General features: G+C 43.3%; 1 protein-coding gene across 8 annotated transcripts in view; it reads right to left on the bottom strand.

The window, feature by feature from the left end:
- Positions 1-18,064, bottom strand: part of slc37a4a (solute carrier family 37 member 4a) — a 101,320-nt gene that overhangs the window by 61,993 nt on the left and 21,263 nt on the right. For 4 of the 8 annotated variants that reach the window (XM_073030138.1, XM_073030146.1, XM_073030141.1 and 1 more), the window contains 2 exons: positions 15,878-15,988; positions 12,765-13,235 (listed from right to left, as the gene is read on the bottom strand). In XM_073030138.1, coding sequence (XP_072886239.1) covers positions 12,765-12,906 — 142 coding nt within the window. In that variant the 5' untranslated portion in view covers positions 12,907-13,235; positions 15,878-15,988. The remainder of the gene's footprint in view (positions 1-12,764; positions 13,236-15,877; positions 15,989-18,064) is intronic. The other 4 variants (XM_073030139.1, XM_073030145.1, XM_073030144.1 and 1 more) reach the window with 2 other exon arrangements.

Raw genomic sequence — 18,064 nt, 5'->3', positions numbered from 1 at the left:
TATGATAGGTTACAAGATAATAAGAGGCATAGACAAGAGTGGACAGCCAGAGACTTGTCCCAGAGTAGAACTGGCTAAAACAAGGGGGAAATAACTCTGGGGTGATGGAAGGAAAGGGAAGAGTGGAAGTCAAAGGTCTGTTGTGTTCACAAAGTGTTGAGTGAGTAGAATGCCTTGCCAATGGAGGTGGTAGAAGCAGATACATTAGGGGTATTTAAAAGACATAGATGACAGAAAAATGAAGGGTTATGTGGGAGGGAAGGATTAGATTGATCTTGGAGCAAGTTAAAAGGTCAACCTAACATTGTGGGCTGAAGGACCTGAACTGTTCTGTACTCTATGAATGGTAGAGCACCAGGAAGTGTAATGGTATAGGGACCCCAGGAGTACAAGTGCATAATTTGTTGAAAGTGGCATCATAGGTGGACAAGGTGGTGAAAAAGATATTTAGCACACTGGCCTTCATCAATCAGGGTATTGAGTATAGGAGCTGGAAGATTATGCGTCAGTTCTATGAAGTGAGGCTGCATTTGGAGTACTTGGTACAGTTTTGGTCACCCTGTTATAGTAAAGACGAGGTTAAACTGGAAATAGTACAGGAAAGATTTATGAGGATGTTGCCGGGACTAGAGGACCTACAGGAGAGGTTTGCCAGGCTATGCTTTTATTCACTAGAATGCAGGAGAATGAGGGGCAGCCTAATAAAAGTGCTAAAAAATTATAAAATAAGGTGGATGGTAAAAATCTTTGTCCCAGTGTAGGGTAGTCCGCAACTAGGGAGCAAAGGTTCAGAGTGAGAGGGAAAGAATTAAATGGGACCCAAGGGGCAACATTTTCACAGAGATAAGACCATAAGACATAGGAGCAGAGTGAGGCCATTCAGCCCATCGAGTCCATTCTGCCATTTCATCATGGGTGATCCCAGATCCCATTCACCCCTATACACTTGCCCTCTCACCATATCCCTTGATGTCCCAACCAATCAGGAATCTATCAACTTCTGTTTTAAATATACGCATGGAATTGGCTTCCACCGCAGTCTGTGGCAGAGCATTCCAGATTCACAGAATCAGAATCAAAATCTGGTTTATTATCACCGGCATGTGTCGTGAGATTTGTTAACTTGTCAATATTCTTTGGCAAAAAAAATCCTCCTTACTTCTGTTCTAAAAGGTGCCCTCTAGTTCAATTAGATCCCTACACATTCTTCTAAATTCCAGTGAGTACAGACCTAAAGCTGCCAAATGCTCCTCATATGTTAACTTCTTCATTCCTGGAATCATCCTCGTGAACTTCCTCTGGACTCTCTCCAATGACAACACATCCTTTCTGAGATAAGGGGCCCAAAGCTGTTGACAATACTCCAAGTGCAGCCTGATTGGTGTCTTATAAAGACTCAGCATTATCTCCTGGTTTTTATATTCTATTCCCCTTGAAATAAATGCCACATTGCATTTGCCTTTTTTAAAATCACAGACTCAACATGTGATTTAATCTTCTGGGAGTCTTGCATGAGGACTCCCAAGTCCCTCTACACCTCTAATGTTTTAATTTTCTCCCCATTTAGATAATAGTCCACACTACTGTTCCATTTACCAAAATGCGTTATCATACATTTCCCAACATTCCATCTGCCACTTTTTTGCCCATTCTTCCAATTTGTCCAAGTCCTGCTGCAATTGCATTGCTTCCTCAGCACTACCTACCCCTCCACCTATCTTTGTATCACTCGCAAACTTTACCACAAAGCAATCAATTCCATTATTAAAATCATTGACAAACAATACTGACGCCCAAGGAACACCACTAGACACTGGCAGCCAATCAGAAAAGGCCCCCTTCATTCCCACTCACTGCCTTCTGTCTATCAGCCATTCCTTTATCCATGCCAGTATCTTTTCTTCAACACCACAGGATTTTAATCTTGTTAAACAGTGTCATGTGTGGCACCTTATCAAATGTCTTCTGAAAATCCAAGTAAATGACATCCACTCCCTCTCCTTTGTCATCCTGCTTCTTACTGCCTTGAAGAACGCTAACAGATTTGTCAGGCAAGATTTCCCTTTACAGAAACCATACTAACTTTGACTTAACAATAGGGTCCAACGCTTTCTCAACCACTGAGGTTAGGCTAACTGGCCTATAATTTCTATTCTTTTGCCTTCCTCCCTTCTTAAAGAGTGGAAATGACATTTCCAATTTTCCAGTCCTCCAGGAGCATGTCAGAATCAAGTGATTCTTGAAAGATCATGACCAATGCATCAGTCATCTCTCCAGCAACCTCTCTCAGGACTCTGGGATGTAGTCCATCTGGTCCAGCTGACTTAACCACCTAAAGACCTCTCAGTTTTCCTAGCACTTTGTCCTTTGTAATAGCAATGGCACTCACTCCTGCTCCCTGACACTCACAGACCTCTGGCACACGGGTAGTGTCTTCCACAGTGAAGACAGATGCCAAGTACTCATTACGTTCATCTGCCGTTTCTTTGTTCCCCATTACTACCTCACCAGCATCATTTTCCAGTGGTCCAATATCAACTCTCACCTTCCTTTTACTCTTTACATACTGAAAAACTTTTGGTATCCTGCTTTATATTATAGGCTAGTTTGCCCTTACTTTTCATCTCTTCTCTTATAGCTTCTTTAGTTGCTTTTTGTTGGATTTTAAAAACTTTCCAATCACTTTTGGTACATTATATGCCCTTTTCTTGGCTTTTGTGCAGTCCTAAACTTTCCTTGTCAGCCACAGTTGCTTACCCCTGCCATTTGCAAACAACTTCTTCTGCGGAATATATCTATCCTGCACTTTGAACTATTCCCAGAAACTTCAGCTACCTCTGATCTGCCATCATCCCCTGGGCAAGCTCCTCTCTCACGCCACTGTAATTCTCTTTATTCCACTGCAATACTGATACATGTAGTTTATGCTTCTCCCTCTCAAATTGCAGTATAAATGGAATCATATTATGATCACTCCCTCCTAGGGGTTCCTTTATGTAAAGCTGACGAATAAAATCTGGGTTATTACACAACACTCAATCTAAGATAACCTTTCCCCAAGTAGACTGAAGCACAAGCTGCTCCCATAGGCATTCAACAAATTCCCTTTCCTGCAATTCAACACCAACCTGATTTTCCCAATTCCCTTGCATATTGAAGCCCTCCATTACAACTGTGACATTACCCTTATTACATGCTCTTTCCAGCTCCCTTTGCAATCTCAACCCTACATGTTGGCTACTGTTTAGAGGCCTATATATGATTCCCATAATGGTTTTTTTTAATCCTTGCAGTTTCTTAACTCCACCCACAAAGATTCAACATTCTCTGACCCTATGTCACCTCTTTCTAAAGATGTAATTCCATCTCCTACCAACAGAGCCACACCACCACCTTCCTGCCTGTCCTTTCATTACAAAGTATATCTTTTGATGTTAAACTCCCAACTATGGCCTTCTTTCAGCCACGAATCAGTGATGCCCACAAAGTCATTCCGACCAAACTCTAAACGTGTCACGAATTCATCCACCTTATTCCAAATGCTTTGCTCATTTAAATACAGCACCTTCAGTCCTGCATTCTTCGCCCTTTTGAATTTTGCCTCTGTGATACAATTTAACTCTTTGCTCTCTCTGCATTTATACCCAATAAATGGCTTGTCCTTCCTTACATTCATGTTACACCCATCATCAGCTCTATCATACTGCTTCCCATCCCCCATCATGTTAGTTTAAACCACTCCCAACAGCTTTAATAAACCTGCCTGCAAGGATATTGGTCCCCCTTGGATTCAGGTGCAACCCGTCCCATTTGTACAGGTCACACCTTCCCCAGAAGAGGTCCCAATGATCCAGAAATCTGAATCCCTGCCCCCTGCTCCAATTCTTCAGCCACACAGTTGTCTGCCGCCTCATTCTATTCCTATCCTCACTGTCGCGTGGCACAGGCAGCAATCCTGAGATTACTACCCTTGAGGTCCTGCTTCTCAACTTCCTTCCTAACTCCCTGTATTCTGTTTTCAGGACCTCCTCCCTTTTTCTACCTGCGTCGTTAGTACCAATATGTTCCACGACTTCTGGCTGCTCACCCTCCCTTCTCAGGATATTGTGGATGTGTCCAGAAACATCACGGACCCAGGTATCCGGAAGTTAAACTACCATCCATGTTTCCTTTTCACGTCCCCACACCAGAGACAGGAGTGAATAGATGGAATGAGGAAGTGGTTGAGGCAGTACAATAGTGTCTTTCAAGTAGCACTGGAGTGGAACTTAGAGGGATATGGGCTGAAGGCAGGGACTATTTGGGTGGGACAAAGAAATAGAGGAAAGGGGGTGGTTTATAGAGGAAATTCCAAAGCTTTATGTCTTGATAGATGCAAGCTAGTGACCAACGTAGATGGATTAAACTTCAGGAAGAGCAAGAGCCCAGAATGAGAGGAGGGTGTTGATCTTGGGTTGGGGCACTGGGGAGAATTATGGAAAGAGGAAGAAATGAGACCATGGAGGTTCCAACTTCAAAGTAAATTTATTATCAAAGTATGTACTGTACGTGTTAACTTGAGATTCATTTTCTTGCAGGCATTCCCAGGATAAAAAAAGAAATGTAACAGAACTCTATGAAAAAACTACACATAAACAAAGACTGACAAACAACCAACGTGCAAAAGACAAACTGTGCAAGTAAAAACATAATCCTGAGAACGTGAGTTTTTTTTATCACGAGCTTGAGAATTTTAAAATCAATCTATCACCTACCCAGGTATGGGAAACAAGAGAAAATAAGGAGGCACATTGGGGGAAAAAGTGTAAAAATAAGAGGGTGGTGTGTGTGTGTGTGTGTGTGTGTGTGTGTGTGTGTGTGTGTGTGTGTGTGTGTGTGTGTGTGTGTGTGTGTGTGTGTGTGTGTGTGTGTGTGTGTGTGTGTGTGTGTGTGTGTGTGTGTGTGTGTGTGTGTGTGTAGAGAGAGAGAAAAAAAATAACAATAGGCACAAGGACACCCAGCAAAAGCGACAGAGGAAACCTACAGCACAATACAGGCCCTTTGGCCCACAAAGTTGTGCCAAACATGTCCCTACCTTAGAAATTACCTAGGCTTACCTAAAGCCCTCTATTTTTCTAAGCTCCATGTACCTATCCAAAAGTCTCTTAAAAGGCCCTATCATATCCGCCTCCACCACTGTTGCCGGCAGCCCATTCCACATACTCACCACTCTCTGAGTAAAAAAAAACTTACCCCTGACATCTCCTCTGTACCTACTCCCCAGCACCTTAAACCTGTGTCCTCTTGTGGCAACCATTTCAGTCCGGGGAAAAAGCCTCTGACTATCCACATGATCAATGACTCTCATTATCTTATACACCTCTACCAGGTCACCTACCATCCTCCGTCGCTCCAAGGAGAAAAGGTCGAGTTCACTCAACCTATTCTCATAAGGCATGCTCCCCAATCCAGGCAACATCCTTGTAAATCTCCTCTGCACCCTTTCTATGGTTTCCACATCCTTCCTGTAGTGAGGCGACCAGAACTGAGCACAGTACTCCAAGTGGGGTCTGACCAGGGTCCTATATAGCTGCAACATTACCTCTCGGCTCCTAAATTCAATTCCACCATTGATGAAGGCCAATACACCATCCGCCTTCTTAACCACAGAGTTAACCTGCGCAGCTGCTTTGAGCGTCCTATGGACTCGGACCCCAAGATCCCTCTGATCCTCCACACTGCCAAGAGTCTTACCATTAATACAATATTCTGCCATCATATTTGATCTACCAAAATGAACCACTTCACACTTATCTAGGTTGAACTCCATCTACCACTTCTCAGCCCAGTTTTGCATCCTATCAATGTCCCGCTGTAACCTCGGACAGCCCTCCACACTATCCACAACACCTCCAACCATTGTGCCATCAGCAAACTTACTAACCCATCCCTCATCCAGGTCATTTATAAAAATCACGAAGAGTCCCACAACATATCCCTGAGGCACACCACTGGTCACCAACCTCCATGCAGAATATGACTCGTCTACAACCACTCTTTGTCTTCTGTGGACAAGCCAATTCTGGATCCAGAAAGCAATGTCCCCTTGGATCCCATGCCTCCTTACTTTCTCAATAAGCCTTGCATGGGGTATCTTATCAAATGTCTTGCTGAAATCCATATACACTACATCTACTGCTCTTCCTTCATCAATGTGTTTAGTCACATCCTCAAAAAATTCAATCAGGCTCGTTAGGCACGACCTGCCTTTGACAAAGCCATGCTGACTATTCCTAATCATATTATACCTCTCCAAATGTTCATAAATCCTGCCTCTCAGGATCTTCTCCCTCAACTTACCAACCACTGAGGTAAGACTCACTGGTCTATTATTTCCTGGGCTCTCTCTACTCCCTTTCTTGAATAAGGGAACAACATCCACAACCCTACAATCCTCCAGAAACTCTCCTGTCCCCATTGATCTTTGCATTATCATAGCCAGAGGATCAGCAATCTCCTCCCTTGCCTCCCACAGTAGCCTGGGGTATATTTTGACCAGTCCCGGCAACTTATCCAACTTGATGCTTTCCAAAAGCTCCAGCACATTCTCTTCCTTAATATCTACATGCTCAAGCTTTTCAGTCTGCTGCAAGTCTGCACTACAATCACCAAGATCCTTCTCCATAGTGAATACTGAAGTATTCATTAAGTACCTCTGCTATTTCCTCCAGTTCCATACACACTTTCCCACTGTCACACTTGATAGGTCCTATTCTTTCACGTCTTATCCTCTTGCTCTTCACATACTTGTAGAATGCCTTGGGGTTTTCCTTAATCATGCCCGCCAAGGCCTTCTCATGGCCCTTTCTGGCTCTCCTAATTTCCTTCTTAAGCCTTATAATCTTCTAGATCTCTAACATTACCTAGCTCTCTGAACTTTTCATAAGTTTTTCTTTTCTTCTTGGCTAGATTTACTACAGCCTTTGTACACCATGGTTCCTATACCCTACCATAACTTCCCTGTCTCATTGGAATGTACCTATACAGAACTCTACACAAATATCCCCTGAATATTTGCCACATTTCTTCTGTACCTTTCCCTGAGAACATCTGTTTCCAATTTAAACTTCCAAGTTCCTGCCTGATAGCCTCATAATTCCCCTTACTCCAACTATCTGTTCCTATCTCTCTCCAATGCTATTGTAAAGGAGATAGAATTGTGATCACCATCTCCAAAATGCTCTCCCACTAAGAGACCTGACAGCTGACCAGGTTCATTTCCCAATACCAGATCAAGTACGGCCTCTCCTCTTGTAGGCTTATCTGCTTATTGTGTCAAGAAGCCTTCCTGAACACACCTAACAAACTTCACCCCATCTAAACCCCTTGCTCTAGGGAGATGCCAATCGATACTTGGAAAATTAAAATCTCCCATCACGACAACTCTGTTATTATTACACCTTTCCAGGATCTGTTTCTCTATCTGCTCCTCAATATCCCTGTTACTATTGGGCAGCCTATAAAAAAAAACACCCAATAGAGTTATTGACCCCTTCCTGTTCCTAACCTCCACCCACAGAGACTCCGTAGACAATCCCTCCATGGCGTCCACCTTTTCTGCAGCCGTGACACTATCTCTGATCAACAGTGCCACGCCCCCACCTCCCTGTCCTTTCTGAAACATCTAAAACCCGGCACTTGAAGTAACCATTCCTGTCCCTGGGCCATCCAAGTCTCTGTAATGGCCACCACATCATATCTCCAAGTACTGATCTGTGCTCTAAGCTCATCCGCTTTGTTCACAACACTCCTTGTATTAACATGGACACATCTCAAACTATCGGTCTGAGCGCATCCCTTCTCTATCACCTGCCTATCCTCCCTCTGGCACTGTCTCCAAGTTTTCTCTATTTGTGAGTCAACTGCCTCTTCCTCCGTCTCTTCAGTTTGGTTCCCACCCACCAGCAATTCTAGTTTAAACTCTCCCCAATAGCCTTAGCAAAACCTCCCACCAGGATATTGGTCCCCCTGGGATTCAAGTGCAACCCATCCTTTTTGTACAGGTCACTCCTGCCCCAAAAGAGGTCCCAATGATCCAGAAATCTGAATCCCTGCCCCCTGCTCCAATCCCTCAGCATTTATCTTCCACCTCATTCTATTCCTATACCCACTGTCATGTGGCACAGGCAGTAATCCGAAAATTACACCCATCATCCACTTGTAAACCTGTTGGCTCATCCTCAGCTCTATCATACTGCTTCCCATCCCCCTGTCATGTTAGTTTAAACCACTCCCAACAGCTTTAATAAACCTGCCTGCAAGGATATTGGTCCCCCTTGGATTCAGGTGCAACCCGTCCCTTTTGTACAGGTCACATCTGTCCCAGAAGAGGTCCCAATGATCCAGAAATCTGAATCCCTGCCCCCTGCTCCAATTCTTCAGCCACACAGTTGTCTGCTGCCTCATCCTATTCCTATCCTCACTGTCGCGTGGCACAGGCAGCAATCCTGAGATTACTACCCTTGAGGTCCTGCTTCTCAACTTCCTTCCTAACTCCCTGTATTCTGTTTTCAGGGCCTCCTCCCTTTTCCTGCCTATGTCATTGGTACCAATATGTACCACAACCACTGGCTGTTCTCCTTCCCACTTCAGGATATCATGGATACGATCAGAAACATCCCGGACCCTGGCACCTGGGAGGCAAACTGCCATCTGAGTTTCTTTCCTGTGTCCACAGAATCGCCTGTCTGACCCCCTAACTGTAGAGTCCCCTATCACTACTGCCTTCCTCTTCCCTTCCCTACCCTTCTGAGCCACAGGGCCAGACTCTGTGCCAGAGGCACGGCCACTGTCGCTTCCTCCAGGTAGGCAATGTTTAAATAAAAACAGGAGGAAGAAGGGATATGTTATCTGCTGTCTGTTAAATCAATTCTTTCAAAGATAATTGCTGGGCATAAAGTCTACTGATTTAAAAACTGAAAAGATGTTCTCAAGTGCTAAATAATGCCTGATGTTAAATGAACCCAGGTGCCTAAGTTACTAACAATCCTTACAAATTGTTACAAAAATGCTGCTGCCGTTCACACAATGATAAAATGATGAACTAACTTTTATGATTCATACTCGCAAACTACCTTTCATCAACTCATTCAGGGGGATGGAAAGCCACAGATTCAACAACGACACAAAGATGGATAGACACTGTAGCTGTGTAGATGGAAGCAATTAGTGTAATTGGAATGACTAACATAGACCATTACAGGATGGTACAGTCCCTTCAGCCTAGGGTATTACACTGACCTTTTAACCTACTCCAAGATCAATCTAACCCTTCCCTCCCACATGGCCCTACGATTTTCTATCATCCATGTGCCTATTTAAGAATTTCTTAAATGCCCCTGTTGTACTTGCCTCTCCCACCACCCCTGGCAGTGCATTCCAGAAACCCACCTGCATAAAGGACTTACCTCTGACATCTCCCCTGCACTACCTTCTAATCACCTTTATGTTATGCCCACTTGTATTAGTTATTTCTGCCCTGGGGAAAAGTCCCTGGCTGCCCACTTGATCTGTCCCTCTTCTCATCTTGTACGCCTCTATTAAGTCACTTCTCATCCTCACAAGGAAAGGAAGCCAGAATTGCCCTTCGCAGAGGACAGATTCTAATTACCAAATCTCAAATCTGGAGTACTGTGCGGGTATTCCGACCTACAGGAAAGATGTCAATAAGATTGAAAGAGTACAGAGAAAGTTTACAAGGATGTTGTCAGGACTTGAGGTGCTGAGTTATATGGAAAGGTTGAATAAGTTAGGACTTTATTCCTTGGAGCATAGAAGACTGAGAGGAGATTTGATGGAGGTGTACAAAATTATGAGGGGTATAGATAGGTTAAGTAGGTTAGGACTTTATTCTCCGGAGCATAGGAGAATATCTCTCATATTCTGTGCCTCATCCAATGTAGGGAAGTGCACTCTAAACTACTACACTAATATAAACCATATAACAATTACAGCACGGAAACAGGCCATCTCGGCCCTTCTAGTCCATGCCGAACGCTTACTCTCACCTAGTCCCACCGACCCGCACTCATAGAAACATAGAAAATAGGTGCAGGAGTAGGCCATTCGGCCCTTCGAGCCTGCACCACCATTCAGTATGATCATGGCTGATCATCCAACTCAGAACCCGGTACCTGCCTTCTCTCCATACCCCCGATCCCTTTAGCCACAAGGGCCATATCTAACTTCCTCTTAAATATAGCCAATGAACCGGCCTCAACTGTTTCCTGTGGCAGAGAATTCCACAGATTCACCACTCTCTGTGTGAAGAAGTTTTTCCTCATCTCGGTCCTAAAAGGCTTCCCCTTTATCCTTAAACTGTGACCCCTCGTTCTGGACTTCCCCAACATCGGAAACAATCTTCCTGCATCTAGCCTGTCCAATCCCTTTAGAATTTTATACGTTTCAATAAGATCCCCCCTCAATCTTCTAAATTCCAGTGAGTATAAGCCCAGTCGATCCAGTCTTTCTTCATATGCAAGTCCTGCCATCCCAGGAATCAATCTGGTGAACCTTCTTTGTACTCCCTCTATGGCAAGAATGTCTTTCCTCAGATTAGGGGACCAAAACTGCACACAATACTCTAGGTGCGGTCTCACCAAGGCCTTGTACAACTGCAGTAGAACCTCCCTGCTCCTGTACTCAAATCCTCTTGCTATGAATGCCAACATACCATTTGCCTTTTTCACCGCCTGCTGTACCTGCATGCCCACCTTCAATGACTGGTGTACAATGACACCCAGGTCTCGTTGCACCTCCCCTTTTCCTAATTGGCCACCATTCAGATAATAATCTGTTTTTCCTGTTCTTGCAACCAAAGTGGATAACCTCACATTTATCCACATTAAATTGCATCTGCCATGAATTTGCCCACTCACTTAACCTACCCAAGTCACCCTGCATCCTCTTAGCATCCTCCTCACAGCTAACACTGCCACCCAGCTTCGTGTCATCCGCAAACTTGGAGATGCTGCATTTAATTCCCTCATCTAAATCATTAATATATATTGTAAACAACTGGAGTCCCAGCACGGAGCCTTGCGGTACCCCACTAGTCACTGCCTGCCATTCTGAAAAGGTCCCGTTTATTCCCACTCTTTGCTTCCTGTCTGCCAACCAATTTTCTATCCACATCAATACCATACCCCCAATACCATGTGCTTTAAGTTTGCACACTAATCTCCTGTGTGGGACCTTGTCAAAAGCCTTTTGAAAATCCAAATATACCACATCCACTGGTTCTCCCCTATCCACTCTACTAGTTACATCCTCAAAAAATTCTATAAGATTCATCAGACATGATTTTCCTTTCACAAATCCATGCTGACTTTGACCGATGATTTCACCGCTTTCCAAAAATGTGCTGTTATCACAACTTTGATAACTGACTCTAGCATTTTCCCCACCACCGATATCAGGCTAACTGGTCCATAATTCCCAGGTTTCTCTCTCCCCCCTCTTTTAAAAAGTGGGGTTACATTAGCCACCCTCCAATCCTCAGGAACTAATCCAGAATCTAAAGAGTTTTGAAAAATTATCACTAATGCAGCCCACAACCCTCTGTTCCTTTCCTGTCCATATACCTATCCAACTTTACTTTAAATGACAATACCAAACCTGCCTCTACAACTTCTACTGGAAGCTCATTCCACACAGTTACCACTGAGTAAAGAAATTCCCCCTCATGTTACCCTTAAATTTTTGTCCCCTCTCAACTTATGTCCTCGTTTGAATCTCCCCTACTCTCAATGGAAAAAGCCTATCCACGTCAACTCTATCCCCCTCATAATTTTAAATACCTCTATCAAGTCCCCCCTCAACCTTCTACGCTCCAAAGAATAAAGACCTAACTTGTTCAACCTTTCCCTGTAACTTAGGTGCTGAAACCCAGGTAACATTCTAGTAAATCTCCTCTGTACTCTCTCTATTTTGTTGACATCTTTCCTATAATTCGGTGACCAGAACGGTACACAATACTCCAAATTCGGCCTTACCAATGCCTTGCACAATTTTAACATTACATCCCAACTCCTATACTCAATGCTCTGATTTATAAAGGACAGCATACCAAAAGCTTTCTTCACCACCCTATCCACATGAGATTCCACCTTCAGGGAACTATGCACCATTATTCCTAGATCACTCTGTTCTACTGCATTCTTCAATGCCCTACCATTTACCATGTATGTCCTATTTTGATTATTCCTACCAAAATGTAGCACCTCACACTTATCAGCATTAAACTCCATCTGCCATCTTTCAGCCCACTGGCCTAAATCTCTCTGCAAGCTTTGAAAACCTACTTCATTATCCAGAACGCCACCTATCTTAGTATCATCTGCATACTTACTAATCCAATTTACCACCCCATCATCCAGATCATTAATGTATATGACAAACAACATTGGACCCAGTACAGATCCCTGAGGCACACCACTAGTCACCGGCCTCCAACCTGACAAACAGTTATCCACCAATGTAATAGTTCTGTTACATTCAGGAATCTATGGACATGGTCTCCCGAGTCCCCCCCTTCATCTCCTCTCGAGTATGGCTCATCACCTCCTCCCCAGAGGCTCAGCCCCTCCACCCTTTCTCCTGAGTTCTTCCACTCCTCTACCAGCTCGGCTCTTCACATTGGAGTCTCCATGTTCCAATGATCTCATACTGGACTCACCCATCCTCCATTCCCCTGCTGTTTCACAGCCTGAGAGTTGTACACTTACCTAAATCGTCTTTTTCCAAGGTCACCTCCTCCATGATGGAGGGCATCACAAAGGAGAAGGTTTTTCTGTTGAAGTAATATAGGGTGTAGCCCACAAACATGGCTGTGAAGATGGTTATTCTATAGTAGCTGTAACCAGCCATCCTGCCCAGACTTTGAAAGCTAGAAATGGAAACTCCGAAGTGTCCCAAATAGAGGTGAGGATATTTATCCAACAGTTTCTGTCTGAATAATTAGATCAAAACCGCTGACTTGATGTTTGATTATTCTAAGTAAAATACATTTAGATTAAGAGAAGATGGGACAATTGAGATGAAACAGAAAAAAAAATCAAAAGCAAATTCCACTGTCCTATTCCTCTCAATGATTTTCCTTTATTTTGCTTTGTTGTTGGATTTTGTAACAAGCGGTTGTTTGCTGTCCTGGCAAAACATTAACTGCAAGGGTCCAAAGGAGTGACGGAATTCTTACTCTGAAAAAAGAACAAAACAACTTCAGTTAAAAGCATTAAGAGGTGGTGAAAAATAAGAATTGATTAATGATTACACAAGGTCAATAGAGTTGATGTGGATGGTTCTAAAGTACAGAGGCACGGAGACCAGAAGTCCAGCTCAATGGCAACACTTTAACTTGTAGTATTTAACTTCACACAATCTGTCCTTATCCGCTATATCAGTGTAACAACCTTACAGGGAAATAACAACACAACGCACAGCACTAGAAATTACATCACATCGCTACCGTCAGGAAGGAGGTACAGGAACATGAACAGACCCAGACATAGACAAAGACACACTCCCTTCCCCCCGGCATATGCCAGTGATATTAAACCTGATTCTGATTCTGATCAGGGCAGAAAAAAGCCACTTACAGAGAATATTGATGAACTTCACTAAGCAATTCAGGTTCATTTACTTAAGAGATCTTGAATAGTTTCAGTAAGACAGCTACAATAGATTTCCTGCAAATCGTCTTATCTGAAGGTTCCCTTCTAGAAACCACTACAGGGCTATTAAAACAAAATCTTCTTTCTAACTATTGTCCCATCTGGGGCACCAAGGTAGTGTAGTGGTTAGCATGACACTATTACAGCTCAGGGTATTGAAGCTTGGAGTTCAATTCCGGTGCCATCTGTAAGAGTTTGCATGTCCTCTCTGTGACTGCATGGGTTTTCTCTGGGTGCTCTGGACTTGCACCACATTCCAAAGACATACCAGTTAGTAGGTTATTTGGTCATTATAAATTGTCCTGTGATTATGCTAAGATGGGCTGCTGGGCAGTGCAGCTTGTCGGTCAGATGGGGCTCTTCTACACTACATATCCAAAATAGATATTTAAAAAAAACAGATAGAGGGTGGGGGTGGGGCTAACTAGAATGGTTGATTAGATTAATCGCCTGAAGAAATTATTAAAAATAGCATGATGTTTTGTTTTAATGGCCCTTTCCATAGATTCCCTCAGCATGTCATTGAGACATTTATGGACTCAGAAACTGAAGAAACGAAAGCCAAGGAGGAGCAATTAAACTGAAGGATAATGAAGGAACAGTATCTAACAAGGAGCTGGGAAAGGGCTGAGCTGTGGAAGGATCGGAAAACGGGGCAAGAACTTTATCAATTGCCAATTTATGTTTGTGAGCACAGGTTGAAGCATGAAATGCAAATAAGTCAGATAGTTTTGAGCCTCAAATAAATATTTATTTATTTATTTATTTATTTATTTGGAGATACAGCGTGGAACAGGCCCTTCCTGGTCACCAAGTCACTTTGCCCAGCAACCCACATATTTAACCCTAGCCTAATCACAGGACAATTAAATGACCAATTAAATTATTAACCAGTACGTCTTTGGACTGTGGAAGAAAACTGCAGTGCCAGGAGGAAACGCACATGCTCACAGTAAGAACATACAAACTCTTTACAGATGGTGTCAGAAATGAACTCCAAACTCCAACGCCTCAAGCTGTAAACATGTCATGCCAACTGCTGTGCTGCAGCAGAGACCAGCCATTTTGGCAGGGGGGGAAATGATCTAAACAGCAACAGATTGCCGAGTTCTGAGATGAAGAGGGATGGGCATACAGTTTGCCAAATGTACATATGCAGGTAAAGCATGTAATTGGAAAAGCCAAGAGAAGATTGTGATCATTGAGAGGGCTGGTTATCTTTACTGACCAGACCACATCTGGAGGCCTGAATGCACTACTGGTCTCTTAGTTAAGGAAGCATATCGCCACTGTCTTTTACAGTTTAAGGTTGTACATAGGGCTCACATGTCCAAATCTAAATTGACCCAATTTTACCCTGACATTAGTCCTGTTTGTGACAAGTGTAAAGCTGTTGAGGCTTCTCTTACCCATATGTACTGGGCCTGTCCTAGTCTAGAGAAATTTTGGAGAAGTTTTCTTAACCTTATCCCATATTCTTAGAACCTAATCCTCTGATTGCTCTTTTTGATACCTTGGGTGAGGCAGATATACACTTGAGTCCGACTAAACGTCGAACATTATCTTTTGCCTCTCTTTTGGCTAGACGCTTAATTCTTCTTAGGTGGAGAGATGTTGCCCCACCCACCCACGCTCAATGGCTTAATGATATTATGTCCTATTTAGACCTGGAAAAAATTCACTACTCATTTCTCAACTCGAACATAAAGTTTTACAAGGTATGGGGACCTTTTCTTGAATATTTTCATAACTCCTCTTTAGATTAAGTCTATTTTTTTAAAATCCCTTACTTTCAGCTTTTTTTTCCTTTCTTTAGTAGTAGGCATTATTATTCTTTGGCTTTATTTTCATTTACAGTTTTGGGGGTTTGAATGCTCCGATTGATTTTTTTTTTTAAATAAACATCCTGTAATGGTTGGCCTGGAGTTTTTTTTCTGTGGGGTGGGGTGGGGAGGATACAAACTTTATATGATTTTATTTTGGGTGCTGTTTCACCACTGTTTTGAACTATATAATTGTTACGTTTATTTTGTACCGTATTAATCTTCATTTTGCTGTTGGGTTTTTGCTGCAGTAATTGCAGAAATGCATAAAATAATCAATAAAAAAGGAAGCATATGAAAATATGTAGAAAGCAGTTTACTGGAGGAAGTTTACTGGACTAATACCTGGAATGAGATACTGTAGTTGTTTACCGAGGAAAGGCTGGACAGACTTGGCTTATATCTGTAAAAGCACACACACAAAATGTTGGAGGAACTCAGCAGGTCAAGCAGCATCTAGGGAGGGAAATGAACAGTCAATATTTTGGGCTGAGCATGAGGTGCCAGGTGATAGGTGGATCGAGGTAGGAAGGTGGGGAGGGAGAGTAGTGAGCAGTTGGAATGATGGGAGAAGCTGGGAGACAATACGTGCAAGAGACAAGAATGGAATCTGATAGGAGAGGACAGGAGACCATGGAACAAAGGGAAAGAGGTGGGAAACTAGTGAGAGGAATGTGTGGGTGAACAACGGGTCATAAGGGTGGGCAAAGGTGCCAGAGGAATAAGGGAAAGGAAGGGGGGAGGGGGAGGGGGAGAACCCAAGAAGAGATGCTGCCAGAAATTACATAAATTAATATTAATGCTGTTAGGTTGGAGATCATCAAGGTGGAATATGAGGTATTGTTCCTGTAAACTGTACTTACCCTCAGTGGGGAAGACCATGGACAGACATGTCAGTGTGGTTAAACTGTATACTCTATCTATGGGAATTTAGAAGAGCAAAAGAACCTTGAGTGAATCATACAAGATTCTTTGGAACTCTCTTCCTCAAAGGGCTCTGGAAGCATTGAGGAGATACAGGTGACTGCAGATGCTGCATTCTGAAGACAAAAGGACATCAATGATTCGGGTCAAGACCCTGATGCTGCTTAACCCCTTGAGTTCTTCCAGTGGTTTAATTTTTGGCAATGGAAACATAGAAAACCTACAGCACAATACAGGCCCTTCAGCCCACAAAGTTGTGCCATACATGTCCCTACCTTAGAAATTACTAGGCTTACCCATAGCTCTCTATTTTTCAAAGCTCCATGTACCTATTCAAAAATCTCTTAAACACGCACTCACCACTCTCTGAGTAAAAAACTTACCCCTGACATCTCCTCTGTACATTCTCCCAAGCACCTTAAACCTATGTTCTCTTGTGGCAGCCATTTCAGCCCTGGGGAAAAGCCTCTGACTATCCACACGATCAATGCCTCTCATCATCTTATACACCTCTATCACGTCACCTTTCATCTTCCATCACTCCAAGGAGAAAAGGCCAAGTTCACTCAACCTAGTCTCGTAAGGCATGCTCCCCAATCCAGGTAATATCCTTGTAAATCTCCTCTGCACCCTTTCTATGGTTTCCACATCCTTCCTGTAGTGAGGCGACCAGAACTGAGCACAGTACTCCAAGTGGGGTCTGACCAGGGTCCTATATAGCTGCAACATTACCTCTCAGCTCCTAAATTCAATTCCATGACTGATGAAGGCCAATGCATCATATGCCTTCTTAACCACAGAGTCAACCTGCGCAGCTGCTTTGAGCGCCTGATGCACTTGGACCCCAAGACCCCTCTGATCCTCCACAATGCCAACAGTCTTACCATTAATACAATATTCTGCCATCATACTTGACCCACCAAAATGAACCACTTCACACTTATCTAGGTTGAACTCCATCTGCTACTTCTAAGCCCAGTTTTGCATCCTATCAATGTCCCGCTGTAACCTCTGACAGCCCTCCACACGATCCACAACACCCCCAACCTTTGTGTCATCAGCAAACTTACTAACCCATCCCTCCACTTCCTCATCCAGGTCATTTATAAAAATCACGAAGAGTAAGGGTCCCAGAACAGATCCCTGAGGCACACCACTGGTGACCGCCCTCCATGCAGAACATGACCCGTCTACAACCACCCTTTGCCTTCTGTGGGCAAGCCATTTCTCAATCCATAAATCAATGTCCCCTTGGATCCCATGCCACCTTACTTTCTCAAGAAGCCTTGCATGCGGTACCTTATCAAATGCCTTGCTGAAATCCATATACACTATATCTACTGCTCTTCCTTCATCAATGTGTTTAGTCACATCCTCAAAAAATTCAATCAGGCTCGTTAGGCACGACCTGCCCTTGACAAAGCCATGCTGACTATTCCTAATCATATTATACCTCTCCAAATTAATTTTTAGACAAAGGTCAATAGATTCTTGATAGCAATTAACTTAAATGTTACCCAAGGCATTCAGGAATCTGGACATCAGCAATGATCTTGATAAGGTGGTAGAGCAGGTTTGAGGGGCCAAATCACCCAGTCCTGAACCTTA

The sequence above is a fragment of the Hemitrygon akajei genome, chromosome 26, assembly GCF_048418815.1.
Source record: "Hemitrygon akajei chromosome 26, sHemAka1.3, whole genome shotgun sequence".
In the NCBI taxonomy this organism is placed as follows: domain Eukaryota; kingdom Metazoa; phylum Chordata; class Chondrichthyes; order Myliobatiformes; family Dasyatidae; genus Hemitrygon; species Hemitrygon akajei.
The sequence above is the reverse complement of the archived record's forward strand: the minus strand, read 5'-3'. Positions and strand labels throughout refer to the sequence as shown.